The sequence below is a fragment of the Urocitellus parryii genome, chromosome 3 (genome assembly GCF_045843805.1).
Source record: "Urocitellus parryii isolate mUroPar1 chromosome 3, mUroPar1.hap1, whole genome shotgun sequence".
Taxonomy (NCBI): domain Eukaryota; kingdom Metazoa; phylum Chordata; class Mammalia; order Rodentia; family Sciuridae; genus Urocitellus; species Urocitellus parryii.
This window is the reverse complement of record NC_135533.1, coordinates 135,895,728-135,911,464: the sequence shown is the minus strand read 5'-3', so window position 1 is coordinate 135,911,464 and position 15,737 is coordinate 135,895,728. Positions and strand designations below refer to the sequence as shown.

Genomic DNA, 15,737 nt, shown 5'->3' with positions numbered 1-15,737 from the left:
TTGGAACTGGGATAGAATTTGGACTAAGCTGCTTGAATTCTCTGTAAAAGGGAGAAGCTATGGAAGCCTATTTATAGGTCTTGGCTACCTGGAGAGTGTTATCTTACCCTTTGAGATGCATCAGATGGCTTCAGGTTTCCCTGACTTTTAAGTAGGTTATGTAGCTGGCAATGCCTCAAAAATGACTGATGGTGATAATAACAAATTTGTGTCTTGCCAGTCTTCATAGGAGCTCGGAAACATTGACCCATGACCCATTTCTGTTGCATCTCTGGTAGCCAATTTCTAGAGCCTTTACTTTTCGTGTGGTCTCTGGCCAGAAAACTGTTGATTCACTTCCTCTGTAAGCCAGGTATCTGCATTTCAGTGAAAGTTTTCATTCTTTTTTTTTTTTTATTGTTGGTTGTTCAAAACATTACAAAGTTCTTGGTATATCATATTTCACAGTTTGATTCAAGTGGGTTATGAACTCCTATTTTTACCCCGTATACAGTTTGCAGAATCACATCAGTTACACTTCCATTGATTTACATATTGCCATACTAGTGTCTGTTGTATTCTGCTGCCTTTCCTATCCTCTACTATCCCCCCTCCCCTCCCCTCTTCTCTCTCTACCCCCTCTACTGTAATTCATTTCTCCCCCTTGTATTATTTTTCCCTTTCCCCTCACTTCCTTATACAAAATTACATACAAGTTTTCATTCTTTACATACAATCTTACTTTAGACTATTTAAACCTGCCTTTTTGCACAGGTGGGGGAAGAGGCCAGAGCAGGATTATTCTTCGGGGAATATTCCTGGTACTGAATATAATAGAAGCCTTTCCCCCAGCGGCTTGCCCCTGGACGGTTGCCTTATCAGCTAGGTGGGGCCATGTTGAATACAATAAAAGGTGTTGTATTGAAGGGTGCTCCAGTTCAGGGGTGTAACTATGCAACTTGGTTTTGTTTTGCTGGTTTCACTTTATACTTTTTATTTTTATACTATTTTAAAATGTTACAAAAGTATTATGATCAGAAATGTGAAAGACAGGGCTGGGGTTGTGGCTCAGTGGTAGAGCACTTGCCTCATACTTGTGAGGCACTGGGTTTGATCCTCAGCACCACATAAAAATAAATAAACAAATAAAGGTATTATGTCCAGTGACAACAAAAAGAAAGAAAGAAATGTGAAAGACGTGTATAAAAAACTAAAAAGCTTCAGATTTCACTTTTCCATTTTTTTCCTGTATGGTGCTTGGGCTCGAACCCTAGGCAAGCATGGTACCACTAAGTTACACCCAGCCTTTCTCTTTCTTTTCTGGTCAGTTGAGTAGCTTGAATAAGTAGAGAAGCATACCCTAACCTGAAATGGGGACAGCCCAATTGGCACATCAGTGCAGCCCACCTTAGGTATAGCCCCAATCAGAATACTAGAGGTGTTTCCTAATTTTCTTCCATTTCCCTTTCTTTCTTTCTATTAGGAGATAGGGTCAAAGGTGGCCTTAAACTACTGGGCACAAGTAATCCTCCTGTATCAGCCTGCCAAGTGTCTGGGATTACAAGTGTGCATCACTGAGCCTGGCAAAAGTTTTCTTTTTGAGATTTGACAACATGATTGTAAAGTTCAAATGGAAGAATAAATAGGCAAGAATTCTGAAATTTATTTTAAAAAATGATGGGCGCTAACCTTACTTGTGACAGTAAAGTATGTCACAAAGTTATAGTTATTAAGTCAGGATCATGTTAATAGATGATGGGACACCAATCAGTGATATGAGGCCCTAGAGCAGACCCTACTGTATGTCATGACATAATATGTATTTATGGAAATGCCATTAATAAGTCAGGGAAGCTGAGATGGTCAGATACCTAGTCAGAATTTATTTTGGAGAACTGTATAAGGAACTGCATTTTGATTCCCTCCCCCACCCTCTGAAGAATCAAGAGTTGAATATTGAAAGTGATAAATCACTAAAAATATGTTTATGGCCAGGTGTGGTACATAGCTGTAATCCCAGCTACTAGGGAGGTTGAAGCAGGAGGATGGAAATAAAGTTCAAGGCCAGCTTAGACAACTTAGTGAAACTCTGTCTAAAGATAAAAAATAAAAAGAGCTGGGGGGGGTAGAGCACCCCTGGGTTCAGTCCCCAGTATCCCTCCCCTACAAAAAACCATATACACAAAAATGGAGCCAGAAATGGAGCATTCAGACGTGGTCCCAGGTGTGTGTGGAAAGGCTGTGTGCTGGGGTGGAAGTTCAGTGGAACAGAAAAAGTGGATGGTTTAGCAAGTTGGTGGGAACCACTGACTAGGCAGGATCCCCCTCTTATTCATTACACCAAAATATATTCTAGACACAGCAAAGAGTTGAATGTACAAAGTAAAGCTGTGGAAATACTAGAAGGAAATGTAAATGAGTATTTTCACAGGCTTAGGGTAGGAAACCCCCTTTCTAAAATATGACACAAAAAACAAACATAAAAGAAAGGACTTAAATTTTTACTACATTAATGAAAAAAATTCTACTAAAATAGTAACAGTAACCCACCATATATTAAAAATTTAAGTGGGACCAAAAAAAAAAACCAAAAAACAAAAAGGGCATGTACCTTAAATAGTAAAGACAAATAGGACAGGACATGGTAACTCTTTGGTGAGTTGCAGACATTTCCACCAGATAAAGAGCCTCAAGCCAACAGGGAGGGAAACATTTTACCTTAAAAAAAAAAAAAAAAAAAAAAAAACAACAGGGAACACACACAAAAATATACTAATGGGGGCTTGGATTGTGGCTCAGTTGTACAGTGCTTGCCTAGCATGGGTGGGGCCCTGGGTTCAATCCTCAGCACCACATAAAAATAAAATAAGGATATTGTGTCCAACTACATCTAAAAAATAAACATTAAAAAAAAAAGATGGTGATGGGAGTCAAAGTATAATTGAGCCAGATTTTGCCTGTCAAATTAGCAAGTATTAGTAATTAATATAAGTAATATTTTGGGGAAATAGGCATTATTCATTGCTGTTGAGAGCGTAGATGAGTATAAATTTTTAAAGAGTCTTTAGCTATCACCAAATTATAAATATATATAAACCCTCTGATTCAGTTCTTTCATTTCTAGGAATTTTTCTTATAGAAACGGTCTCATAAATGCACAAAGATATAAATATTGGAATATTCATTATAGCATTGTTTATAATAGTAAAGAAACAGTGTGTTTGTTAATATGAATATCTATCTATGGGAAAGTAGTTAAATAGATTATGATAAATATGTGTAGTGGAATATTCTGTAGCCAATAAAATAATGTAAAACTCCATATTCACATAATAAGATATCTGTGACCTTACAAGTAAAAAAACATGTTTAAAACAAAAGCATGATCCTTTATTTGTTTATTACAATTATTCATATATTTATATCTTTATCTGAATAAATATATTTTAAAAAAACACATGGGGGCTGGGTTGTAGCTCAGTGGTAGAGTGCTCCTCTCACATGTGGAAGGCACTGGGTTCGGTCCTCAGCACCACATAAAAATAAAATAAAGGTATTGTGTCCATATACAACTAAAAAAAAAAAGGACACAGCTCAGAAGGCTGAGGCAGGAGAATCGGAAGTTCAAAGCCAGCCTCAGCAAAAGTGAGGCACTAAGCAACTCAGTGAGACCCTGTCTCTAAATAAAATACAAAATAGGGCTGGGGATGTGGCTCAGTGGTCAAGTGTACTGAATTCAATCCCTGGTATAAACCAAAACAAAGAAAAAGGACACATGGGCCAGCTACAAGGTTAGAATAATTCCTAAGACTTCTTTCAATAAATACACCAAATGCACATTGTGGGGTTTGCAAAACTATCTCCAGGTTCAATGATTTGCTAGAAAGACCCCAGAACCCACTGGAGACTGATACACTTCCAGTTATATTTGATGACAGGGAAAGAATTCAAATTAACACCATCCAAGAGCAGAATTATTACCAAGTCTCCATCCATATTGCCTATGACTGACCTTTAGTCTCCAGCTGCTCCAGAGGTCCAGCTGAGACCTTAATCGCCAGTTGCTCAGGTGGTCAGAACTTATGTCCCCTGCTCCAAAACCCCTATGCAAACAAAACACTCCTATCAGGCAGGAGTTGCAGGGGCCTAGAATTCAAGACCGAGGGTAAAGGCTGTACCTGTCTTTAGATAGATATACAATATTCTCACCAAAATTTAAATGACTGTTCCTTCTAGGTGGTGAAATTGCTTGTGACCTTGTTTTTGTTCTTTGTACCATTCAGTATTGTTTGAATTTTCTTTAATGTGAGCATGTAATCTTTTTTTCAAAAATCAGTAAGATTAAAAAAGGCTTAAAAAGAGATTAATGTTAAAACAGAATCTTTGCAGCCTTTGGGCAAAGAGGGAAGCAATAAAACACATAAGGAAAGACCAGTAGCTATGACTACACAAACTTATGAACTACCTATTCAAACACTTGCTATAATACACAAAAGACAATCAAAAGCCTCGTTGAGGGGCTAGGGATATAGCTCAGTGGTAAGGCAGTTGCCTAGCATGCCAAAGGCCCTACGTTAATCCTCAGCACTGCAAAAAAAACAATAGAACACACAAAATCAAACCAAAGCAAAAGACCTAGAAGAATCATCTTTAAGAACTTCATGAGGGGCTGGGGATGTGGCTCAAGCAGTAACACGCTCGCCTGGCATGCGTGCGGCCCGGGTTCGATCCTCAGCACCACATACAAAGATGCTGTGTCCACCGAAAACTAAAAAATAAATAAATAAATATTTAAAAATTCTCTCTCTCTCTCTCTCTCTCTCTTAAAAAAAAAAGAACTTCATGAACTGGGGCAAGGTGGTACAACCGGTAATCCCAGCAGCTTGGGAGCCTGAGGCAGGAAGATCATGATTTCAAAGCCAGCCTCAGTAACTTAGGCTCTAAGACACTCAGTGAGACCTGTCTCTAATAAAATATTAAAAAACCAAAAAACAAAGCAAAAGAAAATCATGAACTGTAAATATCACTAATGTAAAATATTACAATGTAATATTTCTTGCTATTTTGCAAGAAGAAGGCAGTCAGCATTTCAGTGGATATTGAAAAGCTAAGTACAATTTTAGTCCTCTTACCTGTAATGTACCAAAGCCAGTATCCTGGTTTTGATATTGTCCTGCAACTATATAAGATATTACCCTTGACTGAAAGGTACCTGGAACTCTTTGTTCCATTTTTGTGACTTGCTGTGAGTCTATACTTGTTTCAAAATAAAAAGTTATATTTTTAAAATACAAAGAACATGAACAGACAACTCATAAAATAAATAAAAGTTTCAACTAATGCATAGATCTTTTTTTCTTTTTTCTTCTCCTATGGTTTGAACCAGGGCCTCATGCATGCTAGGCAGCCACTCTGGCACTGAGCTACATGTCCAGCCTTTTTATTTTTTTGAAACAGGGTCTCAGTGAGTTGATGAGACTGGCTTTGAACTTGTGATCCTCCTGTGTGTATCACCATGCCCAGCATATTTTTTTAATTATTAAATCTCACTAACAAATGACACAAAATGAAGTGAGATACCACCTTTTTTTTAGTTGCAACTTGTTCCTAGAGGAAGGAGATCACCTGGATTTCTAGATTTGAGTTTACTTTCCTGGCAAATGGAGCTTTTATCTATCTATCTATCTATCTATCTATCTATCTATTTATTTTGGCACTGGGGAGCCCAGGGCTTAGTGTATGCTGAGCACATATTCTATTACTGAGCTATACCTCAGTGCACACAAACATTTGAACATGGCTCTAAGTGGTGCTCTGCCCTGTGAGTCCATTTATGGCCAGAATGTGACACTTTAAAACCCAGGGACATGGCCCACAATGACTAGTGTTTCCTCTGTGTTGAGCCCAGGGCCTCACACCTACTTGTAACCCGCTCACTGCTCTTGTGCGTGGGTATTTTGCAACTACAAAAGTGGATTCAGGAAGCTAATGAGACTTGTCCAGAAATAGAACCACTCTCCTTTCTTTCTTTGCTTAGAAGTGGTGTAAGTCTGGTGGTGTGTCTGTCTGCAAATGGAAGGCAAGACCACAGATCACTTGAGGTCACAGTCAGGGTAAAGGAGAGGTCAGCGTTGTAGCCAGGTGGAATTCCCACACACTCTTGTTGTGTCTCACCTTGCTGTAGGACAGAACTGGAACAGGACTTGCAGCCTGTGTTCTGCCTTGCTGCTACAGCCCTTAAAGGCTGTTCCTCTGCAGGACTTTCTTTTGAATGTAAAACAAATCAGGTAACCGACATAAAGGATGAATTTCAGGTGCAGGAGAGGTACCCATGCTCAGGCATGGGAGCAGGCCCCAAACCCCCTGGGCTCCTCTGAAGGAGCCCTCCTCTGAGTGGCAGCTTCAAATTGCCAGGGCGATTCCTGTATGTACATTGCCCTCCTCCTGCCCTGCACTTGCTGTGGCTGCTCACCATGTTCCAACTCCTCAATGAACCTTTGTCCCTCTACAGCCTGTTAGTTTTGGCTCTTATAGCCTGTGGGACCAGGCCCAGAACCCAGGACAATCCAACAGAGACTGTTCTTTAGAAGAAGAAGAATTGGAGTCTTGGAGGAGAGATGAGGCTGAGCATTGTTCCTCCACTCACTCATTAAAGACATCCGCTTAATAACCATTATCCTATCTGGTCTGGTACACAGAACTGTCTCATTCACAAGTACATGTCTGTCTGTGTGGTTAATTGCCTTTCCAAAGCTCCCAATTAACTGGAGCTTTATATGTTCCTGAACTGTGTCTGATCTTTTTTTTTTTTTTTTTTTTTTGCTTATTTAGTAATATATATATATATATATATATATATATATATATATATATATATATATATATATATATTCCTGTGTTACATTTGAACAGTACAAAAACAAACAAACAAACAAACAAACAAAAAAAAAACAGTAAACAGTGAAAACTTCCCACCAGGCCCCATAACTGTCCAATTCGTTTCTCTAAAGGGGATTGCAGTTATCAATCACTGTTTACCTCTTTCTTGTGTGTCCTTCCAGAGATTGGCTGGCTGTCTATTCTCCTCACTCCCCTTCTTCCTCCCTTCCTTTCTTCTTGTTTGTCTGTGTATATTATATACCCCCCTGTTAAAAATACAGATGGGGTGGGGGTATAGTTCAGTGGTAAAGTGCATGCTTAGCATATGTGAGGCCCTCAATTTGATTCCCAAATCAAAAACAAACAAAATTACGCCACAAACAAACAAAATTAATAATGCCTCTTATATATATCAGCACATAAAAATGCTTTTTAATGATCCCGTAGTGTTCCACTATATGGATATACCAGTGTTTGAACCGATCCCCTCTGATGAACATCTAGTTTGTTTCTAGCCTTCTGCTACTGCAGACAGTGCTGGGGTTTAGTGTCCTTCTGTTTGTGTATTCGTGCCTGTGTGCAATTGGATCTATAGAATCAATTTCTACAACTTGAATTGTGGGTCAAAAAGATGTGCATTCAGAATGTTGATAAGCAGTTGTCAGCTTGCTCCCAGCGAGGCTCACAATTGTTTTTGCCCATCATTATGTCCCCATTGCCAGCTCAATGATGAGACCTCTCTCCCCTGCCAATGTTCTGAACCATTTGGAAAATATGACAAAGGAATTAGTTTTTGGCAACATTGTTCATGGTAGCCCAAAAGTAGAAACATCCCAGCTGTCTGTCTGTCCATAGAGGAACAGAGGAATAGAATGTGGACTAGAGGAATAGAAAGTAGATTCATCCCTTATGTGGGTTACCTGGTTGGTTGGTTTGTTTTACATTCTAAAGAAAGTCCTGCAGAGGAACAGGATTCAGCCTTAAAAAGGAATGAAGTTCTGAACCTGCTACAACATGGGTGAGGCTTGAAAATATGCAGAGCTGGGCGTGTGGCCCAGTGGTAGAGTGCTTGTATAGTATTTGTGAGGCCCTGGGTTCACTGCCCAGCACCACAATAAAATGTAGAAAAAGGAAATAAAAGAAAATATTATGCTAAAATAAAGAAGCCAGACACAAAGAGCCACATATTGTATGATTCCATTTATATAAATTGTCCAAGAGCTAATGCAGGACTAACAAGTGACAAAAAAAAGTTTGGAGCCAGGCACTGTGGTGCATGCCTGTAATCCTAGCTATTTGGGAGTCTGAGACAGGAGAATCGTGAGCTCAAAGCCCATCTCAGCAATTTAGTGAGGCCCTAAGCAACTCAATGAGACCCTGTCTCTAAATAAAATACAAAATAGGATTGGGGATGTGGCTCAGGAGTGGAGCGTCCCTATGTTCAATCCCCAGTACCAAAACAAACAAACAAACAAAACCAAACAAACCAAAAAAAAGTTGGGGAACTAGGTAACGGTGATGATTGTGCAACATTTTGAATGTACTTAATGGCACTAAATCATATACTTTAAAATGGCTAAAATGGTAGATTTTATGTTACATGTGATTTATCATGATAAAAATAAAAAGTACCATCAGATGATGGCTAAAATGTTACCATATTGTTGATTGAGCTGAAGATGAGCTTGTGAATTAACCCCAGACTGACTTCCTCCCTTCGTAACCTCCCTCCAGAGCAGAGCATGGTGAATATGGGCAGCTGCCTCCCAAGAGAAGAGGGGAATGGCCTGTCACCTCTACCGGTCCCTCATCTGCTCTTACACTGACACCCTCTCCACCTGTCTGTGAGGAAGTAAGGAGGCAGGGCTGGGGATGCTTTGCTATTGGCCAACCCACCAAGCAGCATCAGGAACGATGGGGGACATGTTGCCCCATAACATATATGATGGCTTAAACAAATGAACAGACCCTAAGACCTCTGCCTTCTTCCTGTTGGAGAGAAGTTTTGACCAGGAGTTAGGTTCCAATCCTGCCTGAGACCAACAGAATCCCAAATCTGTGGCCTGCTCCTGCCCTCCCTCACTTTGCTGCCCTCCCCTGTTTTCCTACTTATCTAGCTTGGCCTGTGCAAGCCTTGCAATTTAATTTCCTTTCATTCCAAAATAGTCTTTTGCCAGACCTCTGAAGAATTTATGGTTTGTTCACTCGGTCCAACAAAGTTTTGAGAGGGATCTTTGTTGTCCTGTGAAGTTCCTGTTTCATGTCCAGAACCTGCCTTCTAAGAAGGGTGGCCAGGCTGGGTGGTATGAAAACTTCTCTTCATGGAAACACTTAGTGTTCATTTAAAAACTGGATATAAAGGCATTTCCTTATACCAGACACTATGCTGGCAGCCCCAAGATGAGCTGGACCTAGACAGTGGCCTTCCTATATGGTGGGCAGGGAGGCTTAGTGGATGGTAAGTCCCATTGGGATCATTGTTCTGACATAAGGAGGGGCAAAGTTGGGAGGCAAAGGCTGGCAGAGGATGTCAAGGTATTTGGCAGAAAACTAGTGGTCTCAGAAAATTTCATCAGTGGTCCTGGTTATGCTTTGAAGAAGAAATGCATTTGGACCAAGAAGCATATTTCCATCACATCTGGAAGATGAGTTTTGCTGTGGCAGTGTAGGGGCAGAGTCCGAACTAGAGAGACTTTCTGGAAACACTGCTCATGGCTCTGCCAGGGAACAGCTGCCTTTTCCCATGAAACTAGAAGCTTCTCTAAAAGGCTCCACAAGGGAGCCCCAGCAAAGGCAGCTATTCCCTGGTACAACAAACAATGCACCTGAGCATCTTATAGGCCAAGGAGCCCATCAGGAAGGTGACTTAGAGAGGCCTACCCCAGCATTTCCTAATATAATTTGTCTGTTGTCATTTTGTAACATCATTTGTCTTGGTAACCCTTGATATCATAGAGCAATGTGTGTTGCATCTTCAGATCTTTATTTGGACTTGCTGTGGTGGGCAGGGAAATCTGTACCTTAAGTTTTGCCTTTGCATTTGGGCCGGTTTCTTTGTGTCTGTGGAGCGCTACCTATTGGCTATGAGGATAATATAGGAAGTTCTGAAATCCTGCATCTTCCTGCTGAAATGGACTGTACTTGACCTAAACATCAAGGAGAAGGGAAACATTTCATCAAGCAGGGAGGAAGAAGTGAAGAATCCCCAAACTCACCCTTGTCAGGGGGAGCACGTGGAGCACCACCAACCGAGTGGGAGAATCCAGAAAGCTCTCTGGAAGAAGCAGCATTTAAGCTAAGGCTGAGGAAAGGAGGGGAGGCCCACACTGCTCCTTCTGCCTGCCACTGGTCAGGGCAGTGAAGCCCTCAGTGGCTGTCCAGACAAGGCTGGAGGCAGAGCCTACAAGAAGCTAATAGCTCCCTCCCACCATGAAAAGACAATTCTCTTTCCCTCCAGTGCGAGGTTGAATTTCTTTACCAGGTTGAATTTCTTTACCATCTCACTCCTGTTGTGCCTTGTTGAAGGTGCTAGATAAGCAAAGCTAGAGTTGGATTTTGTTTGTTTGTTTGTTTTCTTTCAGTGCTGGGAATTGAACCTAGGGACACTTAACTACTGAACTACATTTCTAGTCCTTTTCATTTATTTACTTTTGAGACAGGATCTCACAGGTTTGCTCAGGCTGGCCTTAAACTGGTGATCCTCCTGCCTCAGCCTCCCAAGTTGCCGGGATTGTAGTTGTGTGTCAGTACTCCAATTAGGTTTATATCAGCAGGTGATTAATTTGGAGACCACATCAGGGCACCAGCAGCTCCCGAGTCTGTGTGGGTACTCTGCAGCCATTTCTGGGAGGCCAGTGTTTGGTCAGATTCTGGTCCTACTGAGGATGTAGAGTAGCCTTAAAATTCTTACTTCAGAATGAGGAAGGGGTGTCAATTATAGGGAAAGGTTGTTTTGTTTTGTTTGTTAAAGAGTGAAAGAAGTGGGATTTATTCAAGGGTGAAGAATAAAAATAGAGCTGGCAGGGGCAAGAGGGGACCCAATAGGGGTTGCCAGGGTTTTGTTTTGTTTTTTTCCTTAAGGAAATAAAGAGACAAGGACAGTGTTATTTTCTTTTGTTTTCTAGAATCACCTCCCTGGCCATATCTTCAGTTGCTAGAGAACCTCGCACAGGAGGGAAAGAGGATTGTCTTTTTCATGGTGGGCGGGAGCTATTAGCTTCTTGTAGGCTCTGCCTCCAGCCTTGTCTGGACAGCCACTGGGGGCTTCACTGCCCTGACCAGTGGCAGGCAGAAGGAGCAGTGTGGGCCTCCCCTCCTTTCCTCAGCCTTAGCTTAAATGCTGCTTCTTCCAGAGAGCTTTCTGGATTCTCCCACTCGGTTGGTGGTGCTCCACGTGCTCCCCCAGTCTTTGCTTATCCTTCACACTCAGCACACAGGCCCGGGAGAGCAGGGCCCCTGCTGCCCTGCCCATGCCCTTCCTTGATTCTCAGCACTTCACCACACAGAGTAGGTGCTTGATACTTGTTGAGTAAATGGGAAGCACTGAAGAAGGAACCCTTGGCCCCACAGCTTTGGGGGCTCACAGGCACCACAGGGCTGACCTTCCTGTGTCTCTGCTGGGATTGAGGGTGCGCACTAGGCACCTCCCTCTTCCGCCTGTGCAGGAGCTGCAGCCACCTGGCAGTGTGGAAAACATCTCAAGTCAGGAGATGTTAAAAAGATAGCTTTCAGGACTAACTAAAATCTGATTCTCGAGTTGGTTACTCATAGTTTTTTTATATTTTGCTTTAGGGTTTAACAGATATGGGGTGAGGAGAGGAGAGAGAATCTATATGTGTAAACACATGCCCATTCTTATTCAATCCTTAGTGAAATACTCTGGAGGAGGGGCATTTTATTTTGATTCTACCAGGGAAAGGGTGCGCCAGAACAGATGGGTGCCTGCTTAGCTAGGGTATGCTGTGCACCAGAGGCTCTGAACCCCAGAGGTGTGGTGACAGGTCAGTCACATGGAGATGAGCCAGGTGGACTGGGAAGCAAAAGAAGCACCAAAGGTTTTGACTCTTCTGAGGTTCCTGACCTTTTGGGCAGAAGCTGCTGTTACTTGTATGTCCCCTACATGCAAAGAATGTTTCTATGACATGTTCTCTGTGGGGTGAGTTTTCTGGCCAACATAATCCAAAGCTTGGGCTCCTTGATGGCTTGGGTGGGAAGGTAGAGCATCCTGGGTTCAATTCAACACATAAACCAAAGAATGTTTATTATTTAAGTACCTCCTTTGGACACTCCAGCAGCTGCCTGATTGCCGACACACCTCTGCCCCTCAGAGGGCCTTTCTGAATGGGTTTGGAGAAGAGACAAGGCTGTGTCCTGTGACCAGATGGATCACTCCAAACCCCCTTTGATACAGACCAAAAATAATACCTTGCCCATGTTAAGCCATCCGAAAAAGGGACCCCTCTGCCAGTTGTTCAGAGTGGCCCCTGGCAGGACACTTGGAAAACTGAATTGCTTGAAAGCCTGCACCTCCAGGGAGCTCTCTGCCGGCTGTTAGCTTGGTTTGCAAGTACCCATAACCTGTTCCAGGAGAAATTACTAAGTAAGCCCATCATGGTGGCAAGAGAGATGCAGTCACGTGTTGTATACACCTGTGCTCAGACATCTCTGCATCAGGTGTTGGTGTTGTCCCAGAGGCTGACTAAAGCCAAGAAGAGAGGCCAGGCCAGCCCAGAAGGATGGCATTGGAACAGCTTCTGGAAGGCAGAGCAGGGGCTGGGCAGAGGGAGTTCCTTCCTTCATGAGTGAGGACCCAGTGTCAGGGACTTTGAACAGGAGGAACTCCCAGTCATCGAGGCCCATAGGACATTTGTATGCCTGGATTGCCCGTACCACCCCTAATTGTTAAAGAGTCTACCTTCCAATTCTTCCTGGAGTATGTGAAGGGCACTTGCAGACCAGGCTAACAGCAGGCAAGGAATGCTGCTGAAGGCATGGCCCTCTTGGACAGTTCAGGTTCCCAAGTGCTGTGCCAGGAGCCACCTCCAAGCAATGCAGAGAGGTCCCCTTCTCATAAGGCTTGAGAAAGGCAAGTGAAGACCAGGGAAAAGGAGCCTAGTTTTCATTCAGTGGTCAACAGATTTCTTTTTGGTATTTAATTCAGAAAATGTTACGTAGACAAAAGTAACCCAAAGAGTTAAGTGAACTTCATAGTATCAACTGCTGCAGTATTTATGCCCTCCATGCCCGACACTTTTACCATCACGCCCCACTCCTACCCCATATGCTGTGAAAAAATCCTGAAGTAACGTGTTCTGTCAAGCCTACCCTGTGGCTGGTAATGAATCCATTGAGAGTTCTGGGGTTCCAGAATGACAGGGCAGCATGGATTAATTTCACTTCATTTTCCAAGAAACTACAGAGTCTCCCCACTTTGTCTCTCTTTCAGTGGGAAGTTGGTGTCTCCAAAGTGGAAGAATTTCAAGGGCCTGAAGCTCCAGTGGAGAGACAAGATCCGGCTCAACAACGCCATCTGGCGGGCCTGGTACATGCAGTGTGAGTGCCTGGGTATGGGGCTGAGGGCCTCCAGTTATCTGGCATCAGATCTCTACCCACTGGAGACCTGAGCAACTTGGGACCCAGAGCTTGGAGGCATCATGTTCTAATAGGAGAGTTTCTCAAGCAGTTTGTGGAGATGGGAGGACCAAGCCAAATCCCAGGGACCTGGATACTCAGCTGTGTCCAGGCAAAGTTGGCTGACAGAGCATAGAGTCTGGAGGGACAGATGTGTGAAACCACTGCTCACAGTGTAGTGTGCTCAGTAGCATGCTAAACGCTTGTGCCCAGAGGAAGAGGAAGGGGTTCTCTTTAGGGGAGTCAGGAGTGAAGTCAAGAGGTGACATTTGAGGAGCTGGAAAGTAGTTCTTGTTTTCAGCAGGTCTGAAAAAAATGCAGGCAGGGCTGGGTTATAGCTCAGCTGATAGCGTGCTTGCCTCACATGTACAAGGCCTGGGTAACACACACACACACACACAAAAAAAAAAAAAAAATCTGAAATAATGCAGGTAGCTGGGCATTATAATATATATAATACATAATCCCAGCAACTCAGGAAGCCAAGGCAGGAGGATCACAAGTTTGAGGTTAGTCTGGCAACTTAGTGAGACCCTGTCTCAAAATTTAAAAAAATAAATAAAAAGAACCGTGCTGTAGCTCAGAGGTAGAGGACCCCTGGGTGAACCCCAGTACACACACATAGTCTTTTTTATAAGTTGCAGGCACAGCTGTGTCCTGTTCCCAGGAGCTTGGATGCCACAGGACCCGGTGACTCGAGTTGAGTGGATGAAGCATTGCTAGCGCAGGCTGCACCCCTCTCCATGAGCCAATTCCCTCTCTTGCTCACACATTATTGTCAGATTCTTTGCCTTTCACCTGGATGGCTTCCAGGGAAAAGAGAAGGAAGGAACACTCTAGAGGATCTCATCTTGAGGGAAGAGTGTGGATGGGTAGGACAGGATTCCTTCAGGGTTCTTGGTGCAATGACAATGTCTCATCTCTCTTTTCAGATTTGGAGAAGCGCAAGAATCCCGTGTGCCACTTTGTCACCCCACTGGATGGCTCTGTTGATGTAGACGAGCACCGCCGACCAGAGGTACTTGGCAATCCATCATGGTGGGCTGAGAAAGGAAACTGCTTTTGCTTCCCGGGATAGACTTGCTGAGGGCTGAGTTCTGCGGGGGAGACTGGGTGGGAGAAGCAGGGTCCCATGTTGTAACAGCAGTCAGTATGAACTTAAGAAGGCACAGGTGGCCTCCAACATCCTCCTACCCACAGAGATTCTCTCTTCAGGCCAACCTGGTGGAGACTCATCCTCTCCTCTTGTGTAAGTGGGTCTTTCTTCTGGAAGTTATCAAGAGAGAAGCCTGCCTCCTTACAGAGCAGATGTCATTACTCCTACAGTGACCTGAGATCGCTAGATACTGAGAGCAACAAGAAAGAGCACCCTTTTAAAAAGCTGGTTGCACAGCAGTATTTTTAGTATATTTATGTTAATTTAAAAGTGTGCACTTGTGATTATATGTGCAAATGACATGTCTAGAAGGATATAGAGATTCATTCATTTCTTATTTATTCATTTATTTATTTATTTTGCTGCTGGGGATGGAACCCAGGGCCTCACGCATGCCAGGCAAGTGCTCTATCACTGAGCTGCATCCCCAGCCCTAGAAACCTTTTAATAGAGGGTACCTTTGGGAAATGAAATTAGAATGGGTGCCAGACAATGAAGGCCGACTCTGTTTTCACTTTTTTCTTTTTATCTAAGAATGCCTTTCTGTTATGATAAAAGAGGGGGTAGATTTAAAGTAACCTAATGAAGTAGTACTGAAACTCTCAGGTATAATCTGCTGTTCAACATCATATGATTTCCTTAGGTATGATGGAAATATTGAAATTGTTTTTAGCTAGGCACCGTGGCGTATGCCTGTAATCCCAGCAATTCAGGAGGTTGAGATAGGAGGATCACTAAATTCAAAGCCAGCCTCAGTAACTTAGCAAAGTCCTAAGCAACTTTGTGAAACCTTGTCTCAAAAATAAATCAATAAATACATAAATAAAGTAAATAAAAAATTTTTAAAAAAGATTCTGTTTTTTAAAAAGTGATTCTTAGGCTGGAGTTGTGGCTCAGTGGTAGAGCACTTGCCTAGCATGTGTAAGGCATTGGGTTTGATTCTCAGCACCACATATAAATAAGTAAATAGAATAAAGGTTCATCAACAACTAATAAAAAGTTTTTAAAAAAATGATTCTTCACTGTTACTGACACAAACCGTGAAGGTTTGCAGGTGAGGGGAAATGAACTTGAAGCCTGAAGGCTGGGCCTA

At 42.7% G+C, this 15,737-nt stretch overlaps 1 protein-coding gene across 2 annotated transcripts in view; it reads left to right on the top strand.

Annotated features, from left to right (window-relative positions):
- The window catches only part of Mlxip (MLX interacting protein), a 56,798-nt gene that overhangs the window by 25,949 nt on the left and 15,112 nt on the right, over window positions 1–15,737 (top strand). For both annotated transcript variants that reach the window (XM_026402924.2, XM_026402923.2), the window contains exons 2-3: window positions 13,304–13,410; window positions 14,421–14,506. In XM_026402924.2, the coding sequence (XP_026258709.2) occupies window positions 13,304–13,410; window positions 14,421–14,506 (193 nt within the window). The remainder of the gene's footprint in view (window positions 1–13,303; window positions 13,411–14,420; window positions 14,507–15,737) is intronic.